Raw genomic sequence first — 25664 nt, forward strand, 5'->3', positions numbered from 1 at the left:
AACTCTGGTCCTGGGCACTGTCCCTCAACTCTTCAGCTCAAGGCTAGTGCTCTACCACTTGAGCCACAGCACCACTTCTGGCTTTTTTCTTTTTGTTTATGTGGTGCTGAGGAATAGAACCCAGGGCCTCATGCATGCAAGGCAAGCCACCTGCCCAGCCCAGCAATTTTATCTTAATGACAGTGCTTTATGTCAGTTATCAAATTGATGGTCCAGTTCTTAAAGTCCAGGTTATGTTTTGCTGGCCTTTTATTATCAACATTACAGAAAAGGAGCTTAATATACTCTTGTTGCCTGAACAACAACAACAACAACAAAAAACTAAATAAAACTAACCACCCCAGAGGACCAGAATGCTTAGCACACAGTGGCTCTGGAAGGAGCTACTGCTCCTTTGAACAGTAGTCACCAGGACAAGGCATAACTACTTATTTCAGTTGCAAATGCTAATTTCATCACTTGGAGGTATCAGTAGGTTCAGAAATTCCATTATACTCTCAGAAAACAAATAGGCTGTTCTAGAAGATGGATGACCTTTTGTCAAGTGTAGGGAACTCTCCCTGCCAGAAGTCTCCATGGGCAAGTCAACTTTGAGATTATCTCCATCTCATGTATTACAAAAAGGCAATGATTTTTTTTTTTGGGGGGAGGGGGTCAGTCATGGGGCCCAAACTCTAGACCTGGGCACTGTCCCTCAGCTCTTCAGCTCAAGGCTAGCACCCTATCACTTGAACCACAGTGCCACTTCCAGCTTCTTCTGCTTATGTGGTGCTGAGGAATAAGACCCAAGGCCTCATGCATGCAAGGCAAGCACTCTACCATCGAGCTACTTTCCCAGCCCAAAAAGGCAATGATTTTTTATTCTTATAGTCTTCTACAATTCATGTAGTTTTTCTTTTCAATCTGCGCATCATTACACATTAGGCAGCCAGTGATTACAGCTAAAGAATATAAAATGGTCTTAATAGTCAAGTGTTCTAGTAAGAATAAACAGTCACAGGAAAAATATGAATAATCAGGTTTATCTATGATTTGATTCCCAGCTATCATAAAACACAGCCTAGATAGGCAGGCACTAGGTCTTGAACTCAGGGCTGGGTGCTGAGTTTTTTCACTCAAGGCTGGCACTCTTCCACTTTAGCCACAGCTCCACTTCCTGCATGAACTGGCTTCAAACTTCAATACTTATATCTCAGCTTACTGAGGAGCAAGGACTATAGGCACGAGCCACTGGCGCCCAGCTCAGCCAAGACATATCAAACATAGGCATGACATACATATACTCAATCCCTCCCCATCCCTGCTATGTCTTTTCTCCAGATGTCACTCAACAGAGTGTCTCCTAGGGAAGTAACCTGTGGGGAAAAGAATTAACAAATAGATAGAATGATGCAACCACTTTGAGCGGCTGCCTGTGCTTAATTGTCTATTATCCACCATCTTCATCTACTAGATGTTTATTCATCGGAGCTGGAGGCATGACTCAATAAATAAAGCACAAGTACAAGGCCCTAAGTTCAAACCTCAGTACAAAAAGGAAAAAAGAAAAAAAATATATCATCACTTGAAATATCAGATTATTAAGCTACTAAAGCAAAGGTACCATGAAAGCTGTAAGTCTGACTAAAAGAAGCATCATATATTCGAAAGTAAAAACCTCTCCAGCACTGTCATATTAAGTTTAAATTAGACTAAAACATGTTAAAGTCCTCTCTAGCCCAAAGCCCATATAAGACACTCCTACATACATCTCAAAGTGTCTTAATGTAAAGCTGCAAAAAGCTATAATTTGTACTTCAGAATGGCAAAGCAAGTCTTTATTCTCTGACCCAGGAACACCACAGAAGAGCAAACTGAGTCTGAAGGTATATACTCCTGAAGGTATATATGGTAGAGTTAAGACTCTACCATATGTTCTACTTGAAGCAAGGTACCAGGAGGTACAAGAACAAATCAAAAGGAAAGAACTCTTCTTTGCATTTTTGCTGAAGATTGTCAACACAAGCTCACTATGTATTAAGAATATGAGTGTTATGTGACCTAATAGACTTTCTCATTTAATGCACAAAAGACAGGCTCAAAGGACAGGGAAAGAAGTATGCAAGCTTTGTGACTATAACACACTGAAAAATTGGCAATCACTCTTGGTTAATGTTCTTCCAAACAGGATGGGAGAATCAGGTTATTGGTGGCTGAAAACTAGTACTGATCCTCACAAGTAGGGCACATATAAAACCTATTTACACACAGAAAAGTATGTCTGGATACATGGAATGTCTGGCCCAAGATTACAGGGTTAGCAATATATACTCTATAAAAGTCAGATTTCTTTTCATAAAACTGCCTTTTTTTAAACTTCTAGATATCAGCCAATTCATTATCTTTGTAAAACCAAAGAAATATATTCTGATGAAAAGGTGTTCAAAGGGCTCAGCGGTAGAGTGCTTGCCTCACATAAATGAGTTCGATTCCTCAGCACCACATAAACAGGGAAAGCTGGAAGTGGCGCTGTGGCTCAAGTGGTAGAGTGCTAGCCTTGAGCTGAAGAGCTCAGGGACAGTGCCCAGGCCTAGAGTTCAAGACCCACGACGACCAAAACAAAAACAAAAACAAAAAGTTCAAAGGAACAAGAGAAAAACTAAAGAAATTCATAGAACCAGGCACTGATGGCTCATAGCTGAAATCTTGGCTGCTCAGGAAGCTGAAATCTGAGGACTGCAGTTCAAGGCTAGCCCAGGCAGGAAAATCAGTGAGACTATTACTTTCAATTAACTACCAAAAAAAAGATAGAAGTGGCGCTATGGCTCAAGTGGTAGAGCCCTTGCCTTGAGCTGAAGAGCTGAGGGACAGCGCCCAGGCCAAGAGTTCAAGCTCCATACCCAACAAAAAAAAAGCAAGCAAGCAAGCAAGCAGCTTAGGGATAACAACCAGTCCCTGAGTTCAAGTCCCAGGACTGGTGCTTGTACACATGCACCCAGGCAAACATGCATGCATACATGCCAGCCACACACACACACACACACACACACACACACACATGCACGCACGCACGCACGCAATGTACCCACAGCGAGTTTTTAGACTGCTAGTAGAGGCTTGATTCTTGATACCATTGCTAATCCATCAAACTAACCTGCTAACGGTAGTCCAGTTTCTGCTCTTAAAGTCTCTACAATTACTTTAGGTGTTGTGCTAATGAACAAAAATAATATGCAGCCGGGCGCTGGTGGCTCACGCCTGTAATCCTAGCTACTCAGGAGGCTGAGATCTGAGGATCGCGGTTCAAAGCCAGCCCGGGCAGGAGAGATCGTGAGACTCCTATCTCCAATAAACCACCAGAAAACCGGAAGTGGCGCTGTAGCTCAAGTGGTAGAGTGCTCGCCTTGAGCTGAAGAGCTGAGGGACAGCGCCCAGGCCCAGAGTTCAAGCCCCACGACTGACAAAAAAATAAATAAAAAATAATTATGCAGCATGTGTAAGTGTGTATGCTGGTATTGGGGGCTTAAACTCAGGGCTTGGGTACCATCCCTTAGCTTTGCCACTCAAGGCTAGCACTCTACCACTTGAACCACAACTCCCCTCCTGGTTTTTTGGTGGTTAGCTGGAGATAAGAGACTCACCAACTTTCCTGCTTGGCTGGCTTCAAACCATGATCCTTGATCTTAGCCTCCTAAGCAGCTAGAATTACAGGTATGAGACAATGGCACCCATCATCTTCCTCCTTTTTTATTTCCCCCTGGTTGGTAGTGGGGCTTGAACTATGTGCCTGGGTTCTGTCCCTCAGCTCTTCAGCTCAAGGCTAGCGCTCTACTACTTGAGCCACAGTGCCACTCCCAATTTTCTGGTGGTTAATTGGAGATAAGAGTCTTATGGACATTCCTGACCAGGCTGACTTTGAACCATGATCTCAGCCTCCTGAGTAGCTAGGATTACAGGTTTGAGCCACCAGTGCTCAGCTTCCTCCTCTTTAAAGTAGGCTTCACCTGAAAGCACCCATCCCAGAAAACCACGTGGACAGTCACTTACAGGAAAAGGAATTCATTTGCCATCGGAGGCTGACAATAGCATCTCCCCCACGGAAAATGGATAAATGACATCTGTCCTTTGTTCAAGGTCAAATTTATAGTCAGGGGACTAGGGACCAGAAGTATGGGGAGTCGCCTGTATGTGTGCTCACCTAAAAGCTAAAGATGGCACATAGCTGAGGCAGTTTTCTGATTGTTAACAGTTACAGTTATGCAGCCCTGCCCTGATGCAGTTGGGGTCTAGAGGTAAAACACGGATCTAGGAAGTGAAGTGGGAGGAAAAGCCAGGGCTGAAGGCCAGCTGCAGTTAGACCTGGTCAGATCAACTGGTTTTATGAGAGGGGCTGAGGATCTGAGATGGAGGGCATGCTAGCATCACTTTCTACTTGTTTTCCATCTCCTAATAATGACATCAAATCATGAATCCATCAAGGGATCAGTCTATTCACTAGGTCCTGACCCTCATGATCCCCTGAAAGACAACATACCAGCAATGTGTTTTACTAATTTCTAAGCATTTTCTTTCTTTTTTTTTTTTTGTGCTTATGTGGTGCTGAGGAATCAAACCCAGGGCCTCATGCATGCAAGGCAAGCACTACCACTGAGCCACCTTCCCAGCCCCATCTAAGCATTTTCTTAATCAAATAAAATTGAAAATTAAGATTAATCATCACAAATTCATCCCTTATCAACCTGACACCAAACATACCTCTTTAGATTCCATCCCTAGTCCCCAAAAGGTTCCTGTCCATCTTATCATGAAAAATGCATTTCATCTACTCGGAATATAACCCATTCCAACACTGTTCAAAAGCCTAGGTTCAAAATCTGAGACTCAAGAGAGCTTTTATCTGTGAGCGCCTATAAAATAAAAAACAAGTTATTGTACTACCAATTTACAATGTCACAGAGTAAACAGATGCTCACATAGCCTGTCCATTAGGATAATTCCATTCATTGCCTACAGCTTTTCCTGTCAGACATTTCTATGCTTTTCACATTTCTAACATTCTGGAATCTCTACAGCAGCTTCAGCTTTACCCTCATAGTTCATAATCACCTTACGGAGACTGTGCAGAGATGCTCTCCCTGCCACAAACTGCCTGGCCTCATAGGCCTTCCTTTGAAATATGAGTAGAAGTCTTCAGGATCCTCAATTCTTGCATTCTGAATGCTAGCAAAACCAGTACATGGATGACAACAAGGTCTACTGCTCGCTTAAATAGTAACTGGGCCCACTTCCATGAGTGGGCATGATAAAATTAATCCTGGGGAAAACAACTTCCTAGGAAGCCCTGTGTGAGCAGAGTATCCCCAAAGATGCTCAACTTGTTTTTTTTTTTTTTTTGTTTTTGTTTTTTGGGTCCGGTCGTGGGGCCTGAACTCTAGGCCTGGGCGCTGTCCCTCAGCTCTTCAGCTCAAGGTTAGCACTCTACCACTTGAGCCACAGGGCCACTTCCGGCTTTTTTCTTTTTGCTTATGTGGTGCTAAGGAATGGAGCCCAGGGCATGGAAGGCAAGTGCTCTACCACTGAGCCACCTTCCCAGCCCCAATCGTTTTTTTGTTGTTGTTGTTGTTGGTCATGGGGCTTGAACTCTGGGCCTGGGCGCTTTTCAGATCAAGGCGAGGGCTCTACCACTAGAGCCACAGCTCCACTTCCAGTTTACTGGTGGTTAATTTGAGATAAGAGTTTCACAGCTTTTCCTGCCTGGGCTGGCTTTGAACCATGATCCTCAGATCTCAGTAACTAGGGTTACAGGTGTGAGCCACCAGCACCCGGCCCAACTTGTTCTTTCCTAACAACTGTCTCAGTTAAAATAATTCTGAGGACTGCAGGGTTTTTAGTTCCAGATAAAAAAGAGGCTTTCTCCTATGGCAGGACAAAACTCCCCCCCCCCAAAGTAAAGAGCACTTCATATGTATCATCTCTATAAAATTCTTAAAAATGTATTATCTCTTAAAATTCTGAGGTAACTTGTTTAGCTGACTTTTTCTTCTAGAAAAGGTAAGATTTTAGCCAGGTGCTGGTGGTTCACGCCTTTAATCTTAGCTACTCAGAAGGCCACGATCTGCAGTTTAAAGCCAGGCCAGGCAGGAAAAGTCCAGGAGACTCATCTCTCCAATCAACCACCAGAAAACTGGAAGTGGAGCTGTTGCTCAAAGTGGTAGAGCACTCACTTTGCGCAGAAAAGCTCAGGAACTACACTCAGGTCCTAAGTTCAAACCCCATGACTGACAATACCCCCTCTCCACAAAAAGAAAAGAAAAAGGTAGATTTTTAAATTCAACAACCTATAGGTATGCTTTATCATCTAGGTCTCTAATAAACCATGTCAAGGTAGAGGAAGGGGGGGGGGAGTCTATGAAACAATGTGAAAATGTAAAGATTTTTAACTTTATTTATTAAGTAATTAAAATATTTCCTTTTATTCTAGAGCTAACCATGGGAGGTGCTGAGGAACATTGGAGCCAATGTAGCATTGTGAGGCCCACAAGTCCTGTGACACTGAACAGACTAGGCTATATTGTTGAACCTACCACAAAGGATACATAGTACTTTTTAGGAATCCCTAAAAACCAGCAGCTATTCTTAGCTATTATTATAATTTCACCACTGAAGCTTAGCATATTTTCTCTTCATATTTTCTTTTTCTGCTGTTCTGGGAATGGACCCCAGGGCCTCATGTACATTAGGCAAACACCCCACCACTGAGTTGTGACTGAGACCTTATTTCTGTTGGTTCTTTACTACCTCCCACTGAAGAACCTTGGCTTTCTTGAAAGATGCCTCTATTTAGCCCCTCTTGCTCCAATATTCTTGCCTAGATGCTTAGAAAGCTCTGCTGATTTACTCTCTGCAGAAACAATATACTGAAAAGAGAAATAAAATGTAGAGCTACCAGACTTCTGAACATAGTATCATTCAATCAACATTTTAGTGAGGTTGCTACCCACCATTGTTTTTCCTAAACAAGTTATACAGTATCAGTCAGACCCTGTAAGCCTAAGAACAGAAGGTTCAAGTCATAAAAGGACTACTTGAAAAGGTTGGGTTCTTAACTCTTTTTGATAAACTCTTTTTTTTTGGTCGGTCAAGGGGCTTGAACTCTGGGCCTGGGCACTGTCCCTCAGCTCTTCAGCTCAAGACAAGCGCTCTACCACTTGAGCCACAGAACCACTTCTGGTTTTCTGAGTGGTTTATTGGAGATAAGAGTCTCACGGACTTTCCTGCCTGAGTTGGCTTTGAACCATCATCCTCAGATTTCAGCCACCTGAGTAGCTAGGATTACAGGCGCAAGCCATCAGTGCCTAGTTGGTCAACTCATTCTTACATGCAACACAGAATTATCATATCCAGCCTGATAAAAATGAAGGTAGGCTTTTACATTTAAGATATGCTAAACTTAGTCTATATTATAAAGCAGTATTTGCTGAGCCATATGGCTCTTAATTTAGAAGTAATTATTTGATGAGAGGGAAATAATTATTTGATGAGAGGGAAATAATTATTTGATGAGAGGGAAAGAGGGAACAACTTACACTAAGCAAAAAGAAAAAAATGTACATATCCCTGATTTGCAAGAAATAGTAATCTTGTCAAAGTTTACAGAATACATAAACTTTATAGACTGTGATAAGGACAATTTGCCTTGTGAAGTTAAGATGTGTTTGTGACTGTAAGTATCACTATCCCACAATACTGTGAAATTTGTGAAATTTATGTAATCACTTAATCTCAATTTTTAAAAAATTTAAAAATAATGTGAAATTGAAGTAGTTTTCACAGTGACAAAAAAAATAGAAATAATTATTGGTTTACTTCTCCTTGGGAGAAAATCCCTGACTTTTTTGTTGTTGTTGGTGGTGGTGGGGCTTGAACTCTGGGCTTGGGTACTGTCCCTGTGCTCTTCAGCTCAAGGCAAGCGCTCTACCACTTGAGCCACAGCGCCACTTCAGGTTTTCTAGTGGTTTATTGGAGATAAGAGTCTCACTGGACTTTCCTGCCTGGGCTGGCTTTGAATGGTGATCCTCAGATCTCAGCCTTCTGAGTAGCTAGGATGATGGTATGAGCAGCAACGCTGGGCTCTAATCCCTGACTTTTAACTAAGCACATAGCTAGCCTAGAATAAAGAAGTTATTTTCTTCCCTTCTTACAGCTTAGTGTAGACAAGATTAATTTTTTTTGGGGGGGGGGCGGGCGGGCAGTGCCAGAAGCAGGGCTTGACCTCAGTGCCTTGTACTCTCACTCAGCCTTTTTATTCTCAGCTGGCATTCTATCCCTTAAGCCATACTTCCACTCAACCTTTTTCTCCTCTTACCAATGGTTAATTGGCAACAGAATCATATGGACTTTTCTGCCTAGTCTGGTTTTGAAGCTAAATCCTCAGATCTTAATTTCCTTAGTAGCTAGGATTATAGGCATGAGCTACCAGTGCTCAGCTGACATGACTAAATCTTAATGAAGTGGACTTATGCTAACAGTAACCTTAAAAAGTGTTCATTTTCTTTTTCTTTCTTTCTTTCTTTCTTTCTTTCTTTCTCTCTTTCTTTTTTTGAGTCCGATCGTGGGCCCTAAACTGGGCCTGGGCGCTGTCCCTCAGCTCTTCAGCTCACGGCTAACGCTCTACCACTTGAGCCACAGCCCCACTTCTGGCTTTTTCTGCTTATGTGGTGCTGAGGAATCAAACCCAGGGCCTCATGCATGCAAGGCAAGCACTCTACCACTGAGCCACCTTCCCAGCCTCAGGGCTCATTTTCATCCCACTGATTTTCCATTAGCAAGACAAAACAAGTGATAGTAAAGTGGCTATCTTGGACAACAAAACAGGACTATCAGGCTGAAAGAGACTTGGGTACATAATGATCACAGAACTACCATAAGCAATCATGGATGAGCCAGGTTCCAGCGGCTCTTGCATGTTATCCTAGCTAATCAGAAAGCTGAGATCTGAGGATCTCAGCTATTGAAAGAGTAAGGAGCTAGGGCTCCTGGGCAGCATCTTGGCCTAGTAGGCTGAAACCAGATACAAGAAACAACTGTAACAGAACTTGCTTCTGCCTCTCCCTAAACCAAGAGGGATCAGATTAGGAATAACAACCAATCAAAACATTGTGCGATCTGACCAATAAATGCCTAACAAGCTGGGTGCTGGTAGCTCATGCCTGTATTCCTAGCTACTCAGGAGGCTGAGATCTGAGGATCACAGTTCAAAGCCAGCCCAGGCAGGAAAGTCTATGAGATTCTTATCTCCAATAAACCACTAGAAAACTGGAAGTGGCACTGTGGCTCAAGTGGCAGAGTGCTAGCCTTGAGCTGAAGAGCTGAGAGACAGTTCCCAAACCCAGAGTTCAAGCCCCACGACTGACAAAAAACAAAAACAAAAAAAAGGCCTAACAAAACCCAGGGTACCATTGGCTAATGCTGTAATCCTAGCTACTAAGTAGGCTGAGATCTGAGGATCATCATTCCAAGTCCACAAGACTCTTACCTCCAATAAACCACCAAAAAACTGGAAGTGGTGCTGTGGCTCAAGTGGTAAAGCACTAGCCTTGAGCTGAAGAGCTCAGGGACAGCACTCAGGCCCAGAGTTAAAGCTTCACAACTGAAAAGAAAAAAAAAAGCATAACAGGAGCAACCAACCAGAGCATATTCCATTATGTAAGATTCGGATTTACGAGAGCACAGAGACAGAGAAGCAGATGACACAGAGAGCCAAGAAAGGATGGATGACTCACGGACAGAACATAGGAGAGACCACAGAATGAACAGAGAGAAGTGGCAGCAGTGACCACTGAGCTACATACTTCTCTTTTGAAGTTATCTAGAATGAGCTCTTCATACTCATCTTCCATATCATGAACTTTGTTCATTCAATTCCTGAAATAAGAACTTGAGAAAGCTCAGCACCAGTGGTAGTGGAGCTGGAATACTGGCTGCCACTAAGCTGCAATATTAAGCAGGCTCTGATTGCTATAGAGCTATAACTCACTGGTCTATGCCTGCTGCTGGGTCAAAAGGACTATGTGGTCTCTGATCATCACAAGCAGCCGTAGAAAATTCTGTCTCACTATTACACACAAATTCTTTCTTCTTTTTCGGGGCGGGGGGGGGGTCCGGTTGTGGGCCTGAACTCTGGCCCTGGGCGCTGTCCCTCAACTCTTCAGCTCAAGGCACTCTACCACTTGAGCCACAGCGCCACCTCCGGCTTTTTTCTTTTTGCTTATGTGGTGCTGAGCAATCAAACCCAGTGCCTCATGCATGCAAGGCAAGCGCTCTACCACTGAGCCACCTGCCCAGCCCCTACACACAAATTCTTATCCAAAACTCTGTTCCCTACTACAGATACTCTTGCTTGTAGAGAACATTCATTTTAACCAATAAGAAGATGACCAAAAAATGTGAAAAACCTTGAAGGAATAAACATTCACAGATGAATAGACAAGATAATAGTCAAATGCTAATATTGTCAATTAATTTCATACACGTAAATGATAAGTATGATATTAATTACTGCTGTGGCCTGGATACTTGCACTAGGAAATGTATCAACACAGTAGAAGGAACTAACAAATACTAAATCAGCAATCAAAAAAGGTTTAGCTGGTCCAGGACATATTGAAGGTTCACATATTGAAGATTACATATGAGTAAATTTGTTGGTTACTCATATACATATACTAACAGAAATTGAGCATACCTAACAGCTAAGAAAACTAACAACTTTGAAATAGTCCTAAATGGAAAAAAAACCACATGCCCATAAAGAGTGAACTAATAAAGAAACTGTGAAATAGTTTTAAATTGGAAAACTATATAGTAATGAAAATGAACACACTGAAGTCACAGAAAACAGGATGTCTTTTTTAAAAAGTACTAAATATAAATTTAGGGGAAAGAATATAGCTACTGTGATTTCAATTTATATTGGCGTCAACGGATGTCAAAGAACTCTATGTTATTAGAGCTTAGAAATGAGCAAAAAGGATAATGAGCGAACAGGTCACAAAGTCCTGTATTTGTATATATGAAATCCTATCCAAAAAATATCAAGTACAAAAAAGGCAAATCACATTGTGGAATATTCCACAACTATAAAAAAGAACACAAAGCACCTTGAAAAATTCACATAACAATCACACCTATAATCCTAGCTACTGAGGAAGCTGAGATCTGAGGATCTCGGTTCAAAGCCTGCCTACGCAGAAAAGTCTCTTTTTTTTTTTTGTTCAATCGTGGGGCTTGAACTCTGGGCCTGGGCGCTGTCCCTCAGCTCTTCAGCTCAAGGCGAGCACTCTACCACTTGAGCTACAGCGCCACTTCCGGTTTTCTGGTGGTTTATTGGAGATAGGAGTCTCACAGTCTCTCCTGCCCGGGCTGGCTTTGAACTGCGATCCTCAGATCTCAGCCTCCTGAGTTGCTAGGATTACAGGCGTGAGCCACCAGTGCCCAGCCCGTGAGACTCTTACCTCCAATAAACCACCAGAAAACTGAAAGTGGCAGTGTGGCTCACATGGTAGAATGCTTGCCTTGAGCTGAAGAGCTCAGGGACAGCAACCAGGCCCAGAGTTCAAGACCCATGACCAACCAAAAAAAGAAAAGGAAAAAGAAAAATCACATATAACAATTCCACTCCTGCAAATATACTTACATGAAATTTCTACATCCATGCTTATAGCAATACTATTTACAACAGCCAAAAGGTGATGGAAACAACCAAAGTATCCATCAATGTGTGACTGGAAAACAAAATGTAGCCTATTTATACACTAGAATATTAATCCTATTAAACTTTTAAAAAAGGAAGGAAATCCGACACAAGGTACAAAATGGATGAGCCCTGAAAACATTATGCTGAATAAAATATTCCAAACACAATTTGACAAATACATGATTCCATTCATATGAGGTACCAGGAAGAGTCAAGGTTACAGACACTGAGTATAGAATGGTGGCTCAGTACTATGAATAAGATAATCACACTGAAGTGAAGTAGGATGAAGTAACTTGAATACCATAATGAACTCTATGATATTTGATTGGAATTAAAGTTACCATGAAGCCAGGCACCAGTGGCTCACGCCTGTAATCCTAGCTACTCAGGAGGCTGAGATCTGAGGATCGCAGTTCAAAGCCAGCCCGGGCGGGAAAGTCTGTGAGACTCTTATCTCCAATAAACCATTAGAAAACAGGAAGTGGCACTGTGGCTCAAGCAGTAGAATGCGCTTGCCTTGAGCTAAAGAGCTCAGGGACAGGGCCCAAGCCCAGAGTTCAAGCCCCACGAAGGACCAAAAAAAAAAGTTACCATGAAATCAAGGTCTTTAATATATATTCCTCTATTTTAAAAATCTAGGATTTTCCTGGGTGCCAGTGGCTCATGCCTACAATCCTAGCTACTCGGGAGGGGGTGCTGAGATCTGAGGATTGCAGTTCGAGACCAGCCCAGGCTGAAGAGTTCCCTTGAGGGCATTGTCCCTGAGCCTCTTTTTGCTCAAGGCCAGCGTTCTACCACTTGAACGACAGCACTGCCAGTTTATGAGTGTTTAATTGGAAGCCAGATACAAGAAGAGTCTCATGGGCTAGCTAGATACAAGAAGAGTCTCAGAGGCTTGCTTCCCACAGTCCTCACATCTCAGCCTCCTGAGTAGCTAGGATTACAGGTGTGAGCCACTGGCACCGGCCTCCCTTGAGACTCATATCCAATAAACCACTAGAAAACTGTGGTTCAAGGTGATAGAGCGCTAGCCTTGAGCAAAAGAGCCCAAGGACAGTACCCAGGCTCTGAGTTCAAGCCGCGTAACTATTTTAAAAAAAAACAAAAAACAGCCCGGCAGGAAACTCCGTGAGACTCTTATTTCCAATAAACCACTAGAAAACTGGAAGTGGTGCTGTGGCACAAGCAGTAGAGTACTAGCCTTGATCTGAAGAGCGAAGGGAAAGTGCCCAAGCTCAGAGTTCAAGCCCCAAAACCGAAAAAACAAAAACCTGGGGTTTTAGGAAAATGGTTGACTCCAAGGGCTAGAATAGAGTTATAGATGAGCCTGAACACCTTGTGGGGCTTGAGAACAAGGAAATGCCTTGAGAAAAATAAACAAATGGAGGTAAAAGGATACAGTGGCTCCCAACAGCCAAATTGAGGATAATTTATCAAAGATAATAATATACCCTCTAAAATAGAATTCTATTAGATGTACTGATATAAAGAAATAAGGGAGGCTGGGAATGTGGCTTAGTGGTAGAGTGTTTGCCTAGCATACATGAAGCCCTGGAATTCCATTCTTTATACCACATAAACAGAATAAGCCGGAAGTGGTGCTGTGGCTCAAGTGGTAGAGTGCTAGCCTTGAGCAAAAGAAGCTCAGGGACACAGTGCCCAGGCCAGGCAAAACAGAGAGGGATGGGCTGGGAAGGTGGCTCCGTGGTAGAGTGCTTGGCTTGCATGCATGAGGCCCTGGGTTCGATTTCTCAGCACCACATAAGCAGAAAAACCTGGAAGTGGCGCTGTGGCTCAAGTGGTAGAGTGCTAGCCTTAAGCTGAAGAGCTGAGGGAAAGTGCCCAGGCCCAGAGTTCAGGCCCCACGACCATCAAAACAACAACAAACAAACAGAGAGGGGGAGAGAGAGAAAGAGAGAGAGGAAGAGGAGAGGGAGGGGGAGAAGAGAGAAAGAGAGAGAGAGAGAGAGGTATCTTTACTGTAGAGAAACCTGATAATTGTCACCTTAACCAAAAAGTCAAATTGAATGTTATGAGCCAGACACAAGTGGCTCATGCCTGTAATCCTAACTACTCAGGAGGCTGAGATCTAAGGATGGTAGGTTGAAGCCAGCTGGGTAGAAAAGACCCTGTGAGACTCTTGTTTCCAATTAACCACTCAAAACCTGGAAGTGATACTGTGGCTCAAGTGGTAGAGATCTAGCCTTGAGCAAAAGAGCTCGAGGACACTGTCCAGGCCCTGAGTTCAAGCCCAACAGTTCATCAACAATTATAATAATTGAATGCTATGGAATACTCCAGCTGATGATGCATTGGAAAAATACAACATCATTCCTGTAGTATTATTGCCTAATATGCATTATCTGAATCTAGTCTAATCATGGAAATGGAGAAATAAAGGATGAACAAATGCAGCAGTGGTATTCTATAGACACTATGTTTAAAATGAACTATACTACCTGTGGGTGGGGGAGGGAAAAACTGGGAGTGATAAAAGAGATGACATTGTCCAAAAAGAAATGTACTCATTTACCTGACTTATATAACTATAACCCCTCTCTATATCACCTATATTATAGTAACAACTTAAAAAAAATTTAGGTTAGGTGCTAGTAGCTCACACCTGTAATCCTAGCTACTCAGGAGGCTGAGATCTGAGGATCACAGTTCAAAGCCAGCCCAGGCTGGAAAGACTGTGAGATTCTTCAATTAACTACCAAAAAAGCCTCAAGTAGAGCTGTGGCTCAAGTGGTAGAGCCGAGCTTTGAGCTAGTAAAGTTAAGGGACAGCATTCAAGCCCCTGAGTTCAAGACCCAGTACCAAACACATAAATTAGTTTATTTAGAAAAAGGTACAGTGGTATACAGTGGTAATTACAGCTTCTCTGCTGATGTAAAAGTTGTATACATAGTAAGTCTGGAAGTAGTGAAAGAATTCAGAAAGCATGGCATGGGTTCCTTTTTTGTGTGTGCCAGTCCTGGGGCTTAAACTCAGGACCTGGGTGCTGTCTCTTAACTTTTTTGCTTAAGGCTAATGCTCTACCACTTGAGCTAATAGTTTTACTTCTGGGATTTCTGGTGATTAACTAGAGGTAAAAGTCTCATAGACTTTCCTACCCAGATTGGCTTCAAACTGAGATCCTCAGATCTCAGCCTTCTGAGTAGCTAGGATTACAGGCATGAGCCACCAGTGCCTGCTGCTTTTTGGTTATTAATTGGAGATAAAACTTTCACAGCCTTGCCGGGCACTGGTGGCTCACGCCTGTAATCCTAGCTACTCAGGAGGCTGAGATCTGAGGATCGCAGTTCAAAGCCAGCCCGGGCAGGAGAGACCGTGAGACTCCTATCTCCAATAAACCACCAGAAAACCGGAAGTGGTACTGTAGCTCAAGTGGTAGAGTGCTCGCCTTGAGCTGAAGAGCTGAGGGACAGCGCCCAGGCCCAGAGTTCAAGCCCCATGACCGACAAAAAAACAAAAAAAAAAAACTTTCACAGACTTTCGTGCCCAGGTTGGCTTTAAACTGTGATCCTCAGATCTTAGCCTCTCAAGATTGCAATTATAAGCCACTAGTGCCCAACTACTAGGTTCCCTTTTACCTGAAAGTTTAAAGGATCATATATCAACCACTTCCCAGGACCACTGTAAACCCATGTATTCGCATATCCTTAAGACCACCAACCCTGAGATTAACTTCTTTTTTTTGGGGGGGGGGGGTCAGGTCATGGGGCCTGAACTCTGGGCCTGGGCATTGTCCCTCAGCTCTTCAGCTCGGGGCTAGTGCTCTCCCACTTGAGCCACAGCACCACTTCTGTCTTTTTTCTTTTTGTTTATGTGGTGCTGAGGAATCGAACCCAGGGCCTCATGCATGCAAGGCAAGCACTCTACCACTGAGCCACCTTCCCAGCCCCCCTGAGATTAACTTCTATGAAAACAGTCTTTAGTTAATACCACTAGCTGCCCATACGACTTCATCAAGAGGTTTTCAAGGATGACTTGACCTACACCCTCTACATTAATGGCAGCTAGCTTCCCAGGATGATCTTGGACTATATCCAGTATCTGGGCTTAGTGCTAGCCAATCTGAGTTGATGCTCCATCTTACATAGGATCTATTGTTAGGCCCATAATCTGCTCTGCAACTTCCTGCCATGGTCTGGTATATGCACAATGGGGGACATTGAGTATAATCATACCATGTGATGCCAGCTGGGCAGCCTCTGCTAGACCCTCTCCTTCAGCAACCTATGGAATCCATCCCTTCCTATCTGTTCTCTGGGTCTTCTACAAAGTAGCCCTTGCCAGTCCCTTAGCCTGTCCTAGCTGCAGGTTGGCTCAGAAACAGAGCATATATCCAGTCAAGTCTCCCACGGGCTCCTTAAGTCCTTCCTGCTTCTAGAAACTCCACTTCTATGTTGTGTCCTGATCCTGCCTCCATACACTTGCACCATCCTCATGGTCCAGCCCAGTAAATGTGGCTACCTATATTCACTAGAAAGAGGGTTTCCTCTTGGGCCCTCTACTATCCTGCTGCCTGTACTTTCAGCTCCTTCCTGTAAAGCTGACTGAAACTTTGGGCTATGAAGAAGAAAAGTGCTATAAACACTCCAACCCTGAAGATTAGGAGCTGCAGAACAAGTGAGTAAAGTAAAGCTTTAGACTTTTTAGACCAGCCAAAGAAGGCTATAGGGTGGAAGAGATCTCTGTCATGAAAGCAGAGAGCTCTAAGGCTGGGCCCCTGACTCATGAGGCTAGATAGACAGTGGGATAGTTCCTTCTCAGTGGTCTCCTGCTATGAGCTTCCTATTTATTGTCCAGACGAACTGTCCTGCCCATTGTATCAGTTTGCTCCATGTAGCTGGCCTGCACTGGAAGCTGGGTTGAGAAGTACCCACAAGGTTTCCAGGGTCTTCCCCTGACCAACTGCCTATAAGCTGAAGCTCTAAAGCCTGATAAGATGCAGCCAAGAGAATCAGAGCTCCATATCAGGTACCATATGTTGTAAGCTTATGGGTCCTGGCCTTGCAGACAATGGGCAGCTGATGCCTAGAACCCCTCATGGTTACATAGCATGTGTGTCACATGTTTCAGCACTGCTTCAGTGTCCCAAGAGCCATTGTAAGAGGATCTTCACCACCCTTCCCTTGACCAACCTGAGGAGAAAGGAGGACCAGCCTGGCAGATGTGGGCTTCCATAATGTATTGTCTCACTTCCTTAGCATCTCCTGGTTCGTGGCTTTCAAGAAGCAGAAGCCATTTCAAAGCCTCTGTCTGGCCTCGCAGAAGGTAAGGGTTTTTACAAGGCCTGTTCAGGCCTGACAGGAAAAATTCCCTCCCTAAACAGTGCTGGCCAACAACAACCATGTCATACTGATTGGTGTTAGCTATGGAGTGAAGACACATTCTATGTTCTCTTTCAATGGTGATCAAAACAAGTCTTTTAGCTATTTATTTATCTTGTCAGTCTTAGAGCTTGAACTCAGGGTATAGGTACCTTGAGTTTTCTTGCTCAAGGCTATCACTTTACCATTTGAGCCATAGCTCCACTTCCATTTTTTAGGTGGTTAATTGGAGATAAGTCTCACTGTCTTTCTGCCCAGGCTGGCTTTGATCCTCAGATCTTAGCCTCCTGAGTAGCTATAATTACAATCATGAACCACTAATGCTCAGCCTTTCTTTTTGTCGGTTGTGGGGCTTGAACTCTGGACTTGGGTGCTTTCCCAGTGCTCTTCAGCTCAAGACGAGCACTCTACAGCTTGAGCCACAGCACCACTTCCGGTTTTCTAGTGATTTACTGGAGATAAGAGTCTCTCGGAGTTTCCTGCCCGGACTGGCTTTGAACCATGATCTACAGATCTTATCCTCCTGAGTAGCTAGGATTATATGAGCCACCCGCACCTGGCTATTTTTTAACTATGGGGATACCTGAAAGTAGAAAGCCCACTCAATCTTAGTAGGTACAAGCTATATGGTCAGTTAAATGGGCAGGTTACCAACTCCACCCATAATCCTATGTTTAAATTTTTAGTTATCATAACATAGTATCTAAGACAGGTCAACTTATAAAGCAAAAAGAGATTTACTAAGTTCACAGTTTGTGAGGTTCAAAATTCAAGATTAGGAAGTTCCATGTGTTCAGTTTTGGTGAGAACAGTGATGGCATCTCATCATGTATATAGTAAGTGGCCCTATCTTGCTCCAGAAAGGACAGAGAGCTGTATAGCACCTAAAACTGCCAAATAATAATGCTTATTTTTCAAATTTAACAGAATTACTTCTTATAATTAAAGCCCGAGATATGGCAAAGGGTGAAGATATCAGAGCTTAAAGTCACATGTTAGAATTCCAGCATGGTCTAACTTTATGTTCCATGTCTATCTCCTGTTTTTACTTTTGAGAAAATTTAAGATTTGGAGGTTAGGGGGGCTACTAATGTGGCTCAAGTGGCCTGCCTATCAGGCAAGCACAAGGCTCTTAAGTTTAAACCAAGGACCACCATCTTACCTATTTGGAAAGCATAAATAGGAAGATCAAGGTCCAGGACTTCCCAGGCATACATGTGAAACCTTATTTGAAAATAATTGAAGTAAAAAGGGTTAAGGGCATGGCTCAAATTGCCTGCAAGGCCCTGAGTGCAAACCCCAGTACAACTTTAAAAAAAAAAGATTCGAAGGACAAGGCTAAGCTTTTAGGAAGGCTTGGAAGTAGTCCTCTGATATCAACAAGTTCAGTGACAAGTATTATTAATGCAAAAAAAGACAACCAAAAGCCTCCTCCTGAAAAGGATCACACCTAAAAGTCTATAAACACAGATACACAGGAGGCAGAGATCTGAGAGTCAACCTAGAATGACAAATCCAAAGACTTATCTCCAGATAAACAGCAAAAAGCCAGAAGTGGAGGTATGGCACAAATGGCAGAGAGCTAGCCATATGCAGAGAAAAAAAATAAATAACCAGGAGCCCTGACTTCAAGCCCCCCAAAAACAAAACCAAACAAAGCATGCACTCAACATTCACTGCATACCAAGGCCCACACCTGATTACCTTATATACACTAACTCATTTAATCCCTAGAAGTAAAGATGATAGGATACTAAAATATAAAGACACAGGCCAGGCGCGGCTCACGCCTGTAATCCTAGCTACTCAGGAGGCTGAGATCTGAGGATCATGGTTCAAACTGGACCCAGGCAGGAAAGTCCGTGAGACTCTCATCTCCAATAAACCACTGGATAACTGGAAGTGGTGCTGTGGCTCAAGCAATAGAGCACTTACCTTGAGCTGAAGAGCACAGGGACAGCGCCCAGGCCCAGAGTTCAAGCCCCAAGCCCAACCAAAATAAAACAAAAACAAAGACACAATGTTCCTAAGGACTAAATGCCAATAGTTTCAGAGAGTTAATACAGCTAGACAACTCTAACACAATACTTCTTTACTCATCTCCCCAAATCCCAGTATAATGGCACATATGGCAAAAGGGCATGATACTCCTCTCAGTTCCTATGGGCTAAGACAACAACAAAGAAAGCTAAGGACATATGGCACTGCTAGAAATACATTTCCTAATAGGTACTGAATAAGGGGTTCTGTCTCACAGTGTTGGCTGTCTGCCTCTTTCACCTAGTCAGAGATAAAGAAAACATAAACTAGGCAGACTTCTAACTTTATAACTGCTGAAAATTACTTCCCTATACAGACAGACAACTGCTGGTGAAATGACTGATAGCCTGGTAAGTCCCCCAGCCACAGTACTCAGTAGGGATGTAGACAATATTCTTTTATCTTTTTTTTTTTTTTTTTGGTTGGTTGTGGGGCCTGAACTCTGGGCCTGGGCGCTGTCCCTCGGCATTTCAGCTCAAGGCTAGCACTACCACTTGAGCCACAGCGCCACTTCCGACTTTTTTTTTTTTCCTGCTTATGTGGTGCTGAGGAATCAAATCCAGGACCTCATGCATACAAGGCAAGCACTGTACCACTGAGCCACCTTCCCAGTCTTGTTTGATGTCTTCATGTAGGCACTGAGAAAGGGTCTCGTTATTATCTTTAGCAACTTTATTAATATACACATAACCCATCATATTCAACAAAGCAAGATGGCAAGTGACTCCTTTATTTCCATTCCCTAGTCCTAGAATTATCAATGTAAATGTTTTATTTATCATTTTATATCACTTAACATTTCACATCAAGAGAATGGCAGAGTTTGAAAATCTCACTGGACACAGTAGCTCAGACCTTTTCATCCTAGTTACTTGGGAGGTTTAGATTGGGTGATCATGGTTCAAGGCCAGCCCAAGCAAAAAAAATAAAGGTTTTCGGATACTTCATTCCCAACCAATTGCTGCGCACACAGATACAAGCCTGTCATTCCAGATATGGTAAAAGGGCAATGGTTGGTTGTAGTCGTTCACTGTCATCCCCAGTAATACATGTAGGAACATTCCAGGCTGGTCCAGACATAAAGTGATACCCTATCTCAATGCAAAAAGAAGTTGAAGGCATGGCTCAAGTGGTAGAGCACCTACCTAGCAAGTACAAGGCCCTGAGTTCAATTCGCAGTATCACCAAAGAGACAGGAAAAATCTCAACCCAAAGCATATCACAGGAATCTCCTCAAAAGCACACACAGACACATTCAGGCCTTGTGTAGCGGTGTCAACAGGACTCTGATGACACAAAATCTGAAGCAAGTTGGTCTTGGAAGAAAGGCAGAAATACTTTATCTTCCATAAACAGCTAGTTCATGTAATAATGTGAAAAGACAATTTCTTCCCTTACATTCTTATGCCTTTCTTTCTTTCTTTCTTTCTTTTGTCAGTTGTGGGTCTTGAACTCTGGGTTTGGGCACTGTCCCTGCACTCTTCAGCTCAAGGCAAGCACTCTACCCCTTTAGCCACAGCACCACTTCCAATTTTCTGGTGGTTAATTGGAGATAAGAGTCTCACAGAGTTTCCTGCCCAGGCTGGCTTTGAACCGCAATCCTCAGATCTCAGCCTCTTGAGTAGCTAGGATTACAGGGGTGAGCCACTGGCGTCCTGCTTTTTTAGTGTTTTGAAACAAACTCTCCTACATCGCCCAGGTGGCTTGGAACTACACAGCCCAAAGTGGCTTCAAACTTAAGATCCTCTTGCTTTAGGCTCCTGAATGCTAGGATGAAAGGTTAAGCTAGGGAATTAGCTCTTGGTTGTACTTCAGAACACAGTAACACATGATTCCCTTAGCTTAAGGACTGCTTCCTATATCAAAACACTGCATTTTAATTTATGTTTATTATTATTTTTGTCTGTCATGAGGCTTCAACTCTGGGCCTGGGAGCTGTCTCTGAGCTCTTAAGCTCAAAGAGAGCACTCTACCACTTAAGTCACGGCACCACTTCTGGTTTTCTGGTAGTTAATTGTCAATAAGCGTCTTACAAACTTTCCTGCCCAGGCTGGCTTTGCTCCACGATCCTCAGATCTCGGCCTTTTGAGAAGCAAGAATCACAGGCATGAGCCTCCATAGGCCAGCAAAACACCGAATTTTAGATCAAGAAGAATACTGGCGCTGCTTCTGCTTTGTTCTTATGTCCCAATCTGGGAGCCTGAGAGTTTCACAGAATGGCTGTGGGGGTTAAAAAGAGAGGTCTATAAGCCACCTCCTTTCAATGTTATTGGTATAAACAAATGTGTTTTTTTTTTCCCCAGATATAGACTGGGATTTGAACTCTTGCTTTTACTCACTGGCTGACTCTCTGCCACTTGAGACATACCTCTAATCCCATATAAGCCTTGTTTCCTTAAAAACTTTCCTTAAAAAGTTATCCTAATTCTATTTGGTACTCTTTAGGGGGCCAGATACTTTAGACAGGATTTTTTTTTGTTGGGATAAAGAGGCAGTTAAAAGACAATATTAATAACTTATGATGGTTTATGCAAGTAATTTTAGTTATTTGGAGGCTGAGACTGCTTAGGCAAAAATTTCTAAAGACCTCATCTCAACTAATAAGTAGCTGCATGTGGTTGGTTGGTGCTTATTAACTCAGAATAGACTGGAAGCTTTATTCTCTCCAAAATTGGCAGTAGCACAATTTCTGATACATTGTATTTGTTAAATGATTGATTCAGTGATAAGTCAGCAAGACTTGCCATTAAGAATTCTGTTAGCTTAGACACAAGATCTTTGGGACATGAGATGAGTTTGCCTGCAATAGCCAGCTCGGCCTCTCAAAACAAAACAAATAAACAAACAAAAACATCTGTTAACCAGGTACCAGAGGCTCATGCCTATAATCCTAGCTACTCAGGAGGCTGAGATCTGAGGATCGCCATTCAAAGCCAGCCTGGGCAGGAAGGTCCATGAGACTCTTATTGCCAATAACCTACTCATAAAAGTTTGGAAGTGGCACTGTGGCTCAAGTGGTAGAATGCTAGCCTTCAGCAAAAGAAACTCAGGGACAATGCCCAAGCCCTGAGTCCAAGCCCCATGACTGGCTTAAAAAAAAGAACTGTTAAAGGAATACTGTCCCAATCCAGTCATTCTCTAATGATCTGATAGTGTTTCTACTAGTAACAAGAGGTAAGGACAAATTGAAAGTTTTCTATAATTAATGCTTGCTTTCAAAGCATTTAGAGCATGCTGTCTCATACCCTTCAGGGGAAAGTAACACCAAAAGGAGGAACAGTTAAGTATAATAAGCCATGCTGAAGAAGAGAAAGAGATCTCATTTTCTCTGACAAAGCCTTCTTTCAACATCCTAGGTTCGATAAACTCATGTTATTAAGTATAGGCAGTGAATGCATAAAAAACTATTTTCTAAGCTTTCTGTTTCTCACTTTATAGATGGAAGACCTGTAACATCACAAACTGCTGTCCCTCAAGGAAACACTATGACAAGATTTACCAGGAACGGTTCAGTAAAAGACACAAATGATAATAAAAGGTAACAAGCTGAATACCTCCAGATAGTTCAAACATAAGGTAAGTACAGATTCACATTCACCAGCTCTGACTATAAACAGTCAAGGACTTGAGCACACAACTCTTAACTCCAAACTGGCAAAGAACAATGATGAATGCAACAAACATAAGCCATTCTTCTCTCCTTTCCCTTGGTCCTCTTTGGAAAGTAACACATGCAGACAGGACCTTAATGCCAAAAGAAGCAGCCATCAATGGTTTTCACCCTAGTTCTAATGTGACCATTGATTTGAATTTCTGTGCCAGGCAGATCCTTGAAATCCCAGACAATCAAGGAACATGCCCACCTCAGTTACATTGCAAATCTGTCATATTTTTCCATCTACAGTCTTTAGATTCTAGTTCAACTGCAACAGTACACTTTTAAAATGTACTCTATCCATTAACTCTTGAGAATCTTTCCAGTCTTGTTTGTCCTCACAACCACTTTTTGGTAGGAATGTGGTATGCTTTGAAGAAAGATTTCTTGTACCTTTCAGAAGTGAAATAATTTGAAGCCCTCCCTCCCCATATATAAAAAATATATCCTTCCAGCATCATTTGACCGAAGTATAAAGCAACCTGGTTGGCCTCCATGCATCCGATGGCATCTTCCAAGAGTGAAAATTCCACGCAGACATAGCCATAGTCGTAACCTGGGGACAGCATTTAAATACAGACGGGAGTGGTGTTAGTGCCTTGCAAACACAAAAGACACACTTAAAACCCGTTTCTGAGCCCCTTAAACACAAGCCCTCCCAACTAACCCACCCTCCCCTGCACTAAGCAAAGTTGATACCTCAAACAGAAAAACTACTGAAAGAGAAAGTCTAGATGTTTCTAAACTTTGAGATTCATTCTAAAATGGCCTTTGTAAGAAGATCCTTTGCCCTCTTTGCACTGTTGATCTGGTGAGGATGCCCCAGAATTAAGTAATCCCACAGAAAGTTCATGTGGGGACCTAAAACATTTTAGCCATGGGCTGAATCTTCTAGAAAAACAAAGTCAACAAGAACAGGAAAGTGTCTGGGGAGGAAATGTACCCAGAGAGAAAAAGCAATTATCCCAAGGCTATGCTAATAGTCACCAATTCTCAAGCAGAAACCACCTTCAAAGACAAGTGCCGACAGACTGAAGCAACTATTCTGTTTGGATACCACAGGAGGCTTCTGGTTGGCAGGGGAAAGACCTTTTCAGGTCTCCTCTTTTTTTCCCTTGTTTCAAACAAGTCATAAACCAGCTAAATCTTTATGAAAGGAAGAAGGCATAAAAGCATAAATATGAATATCTGGGTCCGAAATTGTCAAAATGACTTTTTCTATTAAAACTCATGGCAGGGCAGGCTGAGGGAAAAGACAGCAATTAGCAGTTAATATATGTTCAAGCATATGTACATTAAAGTTATAAAATACCTTTTTACCTTACTACTGAGCAGGTATTACTTGCAGTACAGACCTAAGGCTCTAATAACCCATGATACTGGAAGTCATGGGATTTACAGGGTGCTAAACTCATACCATCCTATAATCCTTGATCTGCCACCACTATAAAACCATACTTGTTACAAGTGTATTTATTCTACAACACTTCTTCTGCTGTCTCACAGGATAAAGAAACTCATCTCTAGGAATCATATCATACAAATGGAATAGCAGGGGGAAAAAAAAGATGTAATTTGTTTAGACTTGAGAAACAACACTATCCTATGAAAATTCAAAGCACAAAGTATATCATAAGATATTATCAATATAGCATCAAGTCAAAGCAACAAAGGTTAAAAGTGAAAAACAAAACTAAGGCAGTAAAAAGCATAACTTGGGGCTCGGAAGGTAGCTCAGTGGTAGAGTGCTTGTCTTGCATGCATGAGCCCCTGGGTTCGATTCCTCAGCACCATATAAGCAGAAAAAGCCAGAAGTGGTGCTGTAGCTCAAGTGGTAGGGTGCTAGCCTTGAGCTGAAGAGCAACCAGACCCAGAGTTCAGGCCCTAGGACCAACCCAAAAAAAAGAAGAAAGAAAAAAAATCATAACTTGGATAGAAGTGTACTCAGTACCACATGATGTTTTGAGTTCCATTTTCAGGACAGAAAGAAGTGGTCTAGCCTAGTGGTACATGCTTACAATCCAAAGCCTCAGGAGGTTGAGGCAGGAGGATCACAAATTTCTGGCAACTGTGACAACAAAGTAAATTCAAGGCCAGCTGGGGCTGTATTGTGAAATCGTATCTTTAAATAAATAAATAGTGCTGGGGCTGGGAAGGTGGCTCAGTGATAGAGCGCTTGCCTTGCGTGCATGAGGCCCTGGGTTCGATTCCTCAGCACCACAGAAGCAGAAAAAGGCCAGAAGTGGCACTGTGGCTCAAGTGGTAGAGTGCTAGCCTTGAGCTGAAGAGCTGAGGGACAGCACCCAGGCCCAGAGTTCAGGCCCCATGACCTGTGCTGGAGGTACAACTCAAGTAGTAGAGCACCTGCCTAGCAAGCACAACATCAGTGTCAAAACTCAATACCATAAACAGAAAAATAAAGCTTTAAACATATGTCAATTTGGTTAAGTGAGTTAATTCCTTGTTATATGGAATGGCCTAAAATGAGGATTTTGACAACAATAAACTTTGATTTTAGTCTTGTTAACTATCCCAAGTTCACTATAAAATGTGAAATGTTCACTATGACATAGGATGAACCTTGCTTTTTTTTTTTTTTGTAGGAAATGATCAGGAAGAAGAATCGAAACTGCTAAGGAACCTCAATACCACTTTTGCTCACTACTTGGTCAACAGATTAAAACTAATCTCTATTTAAACTTACCACAAAAATCTCTTTCTTCTGATAAGTAATTCTTTGAGAAATAAGAATACTTCATTATAAAATATATTTACTTATACACATCCTACTAACAATGGAAACTGTTGTTATTTCAAGTGAATTTTCCTGACCTAACTCAGTGAACCCCTGACATGTAAAACATTCTGCATTTTCTAAAGGACTTGGAATATT

At 42.5% G+C, this 25664-nt stretch overlaps 1 protein-coding gene across 6 annotated transcripts in view; it reads right to left on the minus strand.

The window, feature by feature from the left end:
• Window positions 1–25664, minus strand: part of Rbm6 (RNA binding motif protein 6) — a 72810-nt gene that overhangs the window by 20702 nt on the left and 26444 nt on the right. For 4 of the 6 annotated variants that reach the window (XR_001175515.1, XM_013028184.1, XM_013028183.1 and 1 more), the window contains one exon: window positions 23254–23327. The exons of the other annotated variants lie outside the window; for them this stretch is intronic. Coding sequence is in view for 3 of the 4 variants with exons in the window: in XM_013028184.1 (XP_012883638.1) it covers window positions 23254–23327 (74 nt within the window). In the remaining variant the exon portion in view is untranslated. The remainder of the gene's footprint in view (window positions 1–23253; window positions 23328–25664) is intronic. 6 annotated transcript variants of the gene reach the window in all.

Source organism: Dipodomys ordii, unplaced genomic scaffold, assembly GCF_000151885.1.
Source record: "Dipodomys ordii isolate 6190 unplaced genomic scaffold, Dord_2.0 Scaffold107, whole genome shotgun sequence".
In the NCBI taxonomy this organism is placed as follows: Eukaryota; Metazoa; Chordata; class Mammalia; order Rodentia; family Heteromyidae; genus Dipodomys; species Dipodomys ordii.